General features: G+C 30.3%; 1 protein-coding gene across 1 annotated transcript in view; it reads left to right on the top strand.

Annotated features, from left to right (window-relative positions):
- Positions 1-3152: 3152 nt before the first annotated feature.
- LOC111688936 (nose resistant to fluoxetine protein 6) overlaps positions 3153-6585 on the top strand; it is a 34425-nt gene continuing 30992 nt past the window's right edge. Inside the window, exon 1 of the mRNA XM_046945864.1 lies at positions 3153-3743. Within this exon, the coding sequence (XP_046801820.1) occupies positions 3350-3743 (394 nt within the window). The 5' untranslated portion in view covers positions 3153-3349. The remainder of the gene's footprint in view (positions 3744-6585) is intronic.

The raw sequence follows: 6585 nt of genomic DNA on the forward strand, positions 1-6585 counted from the left end.
TTTTCCGACCCCATAAAGTATATATATTCTGGATCCTTATAGGTAGCGGAGTTGATTATCTGTCTGTCCGTCTGTGTGTTTGTTGAAATCAGTTTTTAGAGGACCGCAGATATCGGCGAGATCCGAATCTTCAATAATTCTGTTAGACATGCTTTCGAGAAGATCGCTATTTAAAATCAGCAAAATCGGAACACAAAAAAGGGGACTTTTTGGTACTTTTTCGTTTTACAAATGGTACTTTTTGAATTTTCTATAATATTGGACCTAAAAACATGTTAATAAACATTAAAGGCCTGAGGTTAATTTAAACCTATAAAAGGGGTACTTTTTTGGTACTTTTTCGTTCTACAAAAGGTACTTTTTGAATTTTCTATAATATTAAACCTAGAAACATTATGTAGAGCCTGGTTTAAGTGGGAACCCATAAAAGGAAAGTTTTTGGTACTTTTTCGTTCTTCAAAAGGTACTTTTTAAAATTTCTATAATATTGAACCTAGAAATATGAAGTTGTGCATGTAGAGCCCGGATTAATTTAGATCGTATAAAATGGGATACAATTGGTATTTTTTTGATTTTTTGTAATAAAATTCGTACTGACTGTTATTGAAAAATTATAAACACTTTGGTTTCAATTTAATACCAGACGTGTATAATTTGTAAATGTCCTTTTTTGTTCTGTGTACGGTATTTCAAAATGTCGACAGCGAGCAACCTTCAAGAAAGTCATTCTTTTAAACGATGTATGTATAATAATGCCGTTAAATAGCCCTGTTGAGCTAGAAACTCTATCGGTTACCAAAATATAATTCATCAAATCAGCTAAAGATAAATTATTACTCATTTAATTGTTATCTTTACAAAATACCATACATCGAACCCAGCATAGTTCTCATTCATACAATTCAAAAGCAAACATTAGACATAGATACGAGTATACGAAGTGTATGGCTAGTTCCATATACCCTTAATCATTCTGTATCTTAATCATTTAATATACACATTCCCTTCTATGGTCACACAATCCTCTGTGAAGTATCTGCCTTTTTTCGATATTACCAAACTTATGTATATCGAAAAATATATTTAACAGTACATCAGTCTTTTTCCCAACATCCTCTACCCGCAATTTGGATTTTAAGCCACAAGAACACGTGCTCCCCGAAGGTACCTGTTCAATAACCGGGAGAATCATACTCTTATCTCGTAGTATCAGATCTTTGGTTCGACCCCAGATCAGGTCATTCAACGAAAAGCCCAGGGACAATGTGATCCCAGTAGACTAAAAGTACTGGTAGATTGTCTTTTTCTAAGGATTGAAATCACACTAAGTTCGGGGAGATCATTAAATAATTCCTTAATTTCAAAGGCTAGTAGTAGTGAAATCGCTATCATGAGCACTAACCTGCGACAATTTTTTTTTGGCCTCATTATTACTTGCTATGTTCAAAGATTGTCAAATCAGCAACAGCTGTATCAACCGGAAGTTTTTTCCCCAGGAAAGAACATCCATTTACAGCCAACTTGATACAACAACAACCACTCATGACCAGTCAAAGAATATTTGTGTAAGTTAAGGCTTGTTTATGTTTCCATTAAAATTAGTTGGTCATCAAAATCCTTAGATTCCAAGGGCTATTTCAGTTTTCCCTTGTGGGATCTACAATATCTTTGTAATTATTGTGTGATGGCAAAGTTGTTAAAGAAGTAGTTTCCAACGAGTTTGATTTTAATAAATAGGATTTTGAATTTGTCCGTCAGTTTTCCAAGACCTTGTGTTATCTAACAAATTGTTTGGTTGATATTAGCCTTAAGGTTGTGTTTGCTTCTGGATTATTCGCTTAGCTTTAGTCTTGGGGTATTCCACAATAAAACGTTAAAGAGGGACAAATAAAGAGTTGCAATTTGAAGACAATTGACGTTAGTGCACGCGTCCATATTCTCGACGAAAAGCACTCCAACACAGCAGCGATATATTACGGCTAATTGCATGTTCTAAAACCTATCTCGATAACCAAATCAACCAAACATATGTGACAAGGAAATTGTGTAGACTTTGGCTGCTGCTGTTGGTACTTAAAAAACATTTGCAGCATTAAAAGGCAAACAAATGGATCTACTAGTAAAGTGAACAACTGCATGACTGATTGGTTGGCTGGCTGATTGACTGACTGACTAAATGAATGAACAAACTATCCAGTAAGTGAATGTGTTACAATATGCAAGTCATACAAACGATTCCCGCTTGAAAACACACACACAATAAAATAAAAATTGAACATTTTTTTTAAACCAAAAACTAAAAATAATGCAACACATAACAACTAATTCCAGCTTGAACTTTTCGCCAACGAAAGAAGAAAACAAACGGCTTTTCAGTTCACTTTCGTTTGCCGAACCATTAAGACGCGCAACACCAATAGTTAGATACATGGATACAATTTTTACTCCATTGGATTTTCATAATTAAAGGTCGCAAACAAAACGTTTTTACGCTTTTTTACAGCCAACAACCAAAAATCAAAAAAATAAAAGAAACAACAATAACAATAAACTAAAATATCACTCGCACTTTTATTTTGGTCTCTCATTAACAGAAAATATTTATCATTTTTATTTATTTATCTTTATAAGTTTTTATCTGTGTGTGAATGAATGGTTAGATGTAAAGAAGAAGAAGAAAAAACTACTCGATACTTTAGTAAAATTGTATCTATGAGTTTGTATTGTATTGTCTTGTCTTGTGTTAACTTAAGTTGAGATTGAAACTGAGGCTGAAGCTGAAACCGAACGAGCTGTGGTGCGTGTTGAAATATTTAGCATATTTTTATAAGCGTTGAAGACGCGCAGACGCAATTCATAATCGTGCGATCGGACAACACGGTCGGTCGTTCCATATTTAAAACGCGCTTGTTTTAATGGCAACAAAACGTTGAAATATACCAAACGGAAAGTAAAAGTTAAAAACGAAAAGAAAATTAATATTTAAAAAAAATTAAATTTAAAAGAACAACGTAAAAATACGTTACGAATTTTAAAGTTTTACAAAAAAAATTCTTAAAGCTAAAATTTATGAATAAATTATTAAAAGAAAATAATAAATAAAAATAAATAAATGAATATTGCATAATAAAATTTTGAAAAAAAAGAAAGAAGAAGAAAATAAATATTAGTAATATAAAAAAATATTATTAAACAAATAAATCAAATAAATGGTGTAAACAAATATTTACTCTTGGCTAAAGTGAAAGTTATTTTTTTTAACAAAAAATAATTTTTGTCATTTAAACCGTAATAATTTAACGAAATTTCAAAAAATACAATAATAATTAAAATAAAAAATAAAATCGAAATGCATGTGTTTCATTTAAGCCTATTGTGGGCTGCACTGCTAGTCCATATCACTTGGACTAAGGCAGCCATCGATCAAAATAATGCCAGTGAATTGACAAAATTAACAAATATAACAAACATGCTCAGTGCTAGTGATCAAATGACTCCTTTAAATTTACGTCTTCACGATGTAAATCCTTTAGTAAATTCCTCAATACCCTCGGATGCTGATATAGTGTCTAATATCGATTTAACGAATACATTACGCCTTAAGGATTTGCTTAATGTATTCGATCTAAATGTTATCGCTTCACAGTGGATTAATATTAGAAGCGAATTTTCAACAAATTGTTCACAGGATATTTATAAATATTTACAAGGATTAAGCAATTCCACATTGTGGTCTGTTAAAAGTAAGTTATTAGTTATAATATATAGTTTAATTTAAGGGGTTTCTAAAAGACTTTTTTAAGAAAAAATTTTCTGAAATTTGTTCTATAAATATTTGATAAATTGTTATGGATAAAGCAGTAAAAGTTTATTAAATTAAATGGAATACTGATAGATATTTGGTGTATCTTGACGAAACATATTTCATCCAAAATACCACAGATTTATTTTTTTAAGAAGATTACAATCTTATCCTAAAAATAATTGCTCCTAAATTTGTTATATGTTGCATTTTGCACTCCTTTTAAAAAGTTTCTTGAATGACAGGGGGTTTAAACTCTGGGGTTTTTCGAATCGCATCGCTACGTTAAGACTTTTTTTGATAAATGGACACTTTTAAATCCATGAACTTTATGTTATCTTACTCATAGAAATTGTGATACTTTAGAAACATCCATGGACACAATGACTCAATTTAGTGTGTCATAAAAATCATGGATATTATGTCACTGGACATTATGATACACCTCCATCTATAAGTCATTTATTTCCGATATTTTCTGATTCATTATAGTAATGAACGATATTTGACTTCCTGTGAAAATGCTTATATGCGGAGTAATTTTGAATCAGGTGAAATCGTGAAACGATGTTAAGCAATTTTAAATATCATAAAATATTTGTGCGCTACTTTAGCATTCTAAAACTTACAGATCTGATGCTATTGTGTTTTCAACAGAGGATCAAACTGTACGTCTGATACATGTCATAGAGTCTCTCAAGAACTTAAAACATACTACATACATATGTATATACCAATATTTATATTACCACGACCAATATTTATAATACCTGCAACCTAAATAAGAAAGTAAATTTACTACCAACTTTTGATATCGGCAAAAATAACATCCAGACAACATCCAGATGGGTTACTGGACGTACTCCAGAAAGAACTAGGGCTAGTCTCAAACTTATCCAAATATGTTAAAATATAAACATAGTTGTCCAATTCACATTCTATGTCGTATTGTTGTAGCATTGTATGTCATTAAAATTTTTTTGAAACAGAAACAAATTAATAATAAAATAATTACGACATACTACGATACAACTGTACAACACCGATTGTGAGTTGGACAAGTGTGTTCAACATTGGGATATCCTATGCGGGGGAACACTTATTTCACACTTACTTTATATCAAAGTAATCCCAAAACTGCTATCCCGCAAAATATTCCATGACCTATAGATGATTCATTTTAGTATTCACAATATGGTTCTATGTAATAGAGGCATGGATCATGCAGTACTACTAAATGGTTCATGGTTTAAGTATTTACATAATGTGTGTTGGGAAATATAACTCAAGCCAACAAATTGTAATCCTAAATACCTTAGGGTATGAATCTAGCCTCAGAATTTATATATCATAAGAGTTTGTGGATATATCAGGTCATAAAATTAAAAAAACACCCGTTTTGGTCATAATTAAGACTTTATATGACAGTGCGAAGACAACTATATTTATAAAATCTGTTATATCATCTGAAAGTGCAATCTATCAACTTTAAAATAAAGGGTTAACTTCAAATATATGTTCTACTTTTTTCGAGAGTAGAGCATTTCCATGTTTCAGGGTAAAGCTCATTACTACTTATTTCTTTTCCTTCTAAACAGTTTTCCACAATTTTATTGCAAGACTTAAATGGATATACAAAGGATAAATAGATGGACATGACTTAAACGACTTATAAATAGAAACGTTTTCAAAGTGACTTTAGCAATATTGGCATATTTTATGTTAAATATTTGATTCATGCGAACGTACCTTAAGTTCCATGCCTGACATAAGTATTTTATTACAAACCAAACAGTTATAAATTTTTTTTTACATAATTTTCAAATTTAACAATTATTAAGTTAAACATAATAATAAAATTTTTTTGATTCGTTTACAAAACACAATTGTCGTAAACGTAACACGTTAAAGGTTTGTCAAAATTAAATATTAAACAAGTCTTGGTTAAAAAAAAAATAATTAACACTTTCAATTAAATTTAATTAAATTAACCCAGATTTTGGTGGAAAAAAAATATTTATGTTTTATTTAAACATAATAATAGTACATAAAAAGTTTACCACACTCAATCGTTGTCGTAAAACCTAAAATCAAATTCAATATAACTGGCAGCAGTTAAAGTAGATTTTAGTATTAGGTATTTTGAAAATGGGCTAAAAACCCATATTTATTTAATTGTATTTTAATTATTGCTACAAGGTTGTTTTCAATCCATAAACAAATAAACAATCAAATTAAAAAAAAATTAAACATTTGCCAAAAAGTCAAACTTTTAAATAGCAGCGATCAAACGTTTACAACTGTTGAAGTTGTTTGTTTACTGGGGCCGAGTTATTTACAGATATGCATATGATTTGAAGGACTTGCACTTATGTTTTAATAAAAATTCTAAACCACATCTTAAGCAAATTAAATGTCATTGTTGTAGTAATTGATATTTTAAAGTGTGGATTGAGTCGACAGCCACACAACACCATTTAAGTAAAAACTATTAAAAATTCTTAAGTAATTAAGAGAATTAGAATTGTTGAAATAAACTGTAATTGCATACAAATAGCAAATTTATAACCGTATATAATATAACAAAAATCATTTTTAAATCCATTATACCAATCTATATATATAAAATTCTAACGTTACTGACTGACTGACTGACTGACTGACTGACTGATTGACTGATTCATCATCGCACAGCCTAAACGGTTAAAGCTAAAGAACTGAAATTTGGACAGGGGGTTGGTCTCCCACCAAATAGATCCACTAAGACGGGATTTTTGGAAATT

Source organism: Lucilia cuprina, chromosome 3, assembly GCF_022045245.1.
Source record: "Lucilia cuprina isolate Lc7/37 chromosome 3, ASM2204524v1, whole genome shotgun sequence".
In the NCBI taxonomy this organism is placed as follows: domain Eukaryota; kingdom Metazoa; phylum Arthropoda; class Insecta; order Diptera; family Calliphoridae; genus Lucilia; species Lucilia cuprina.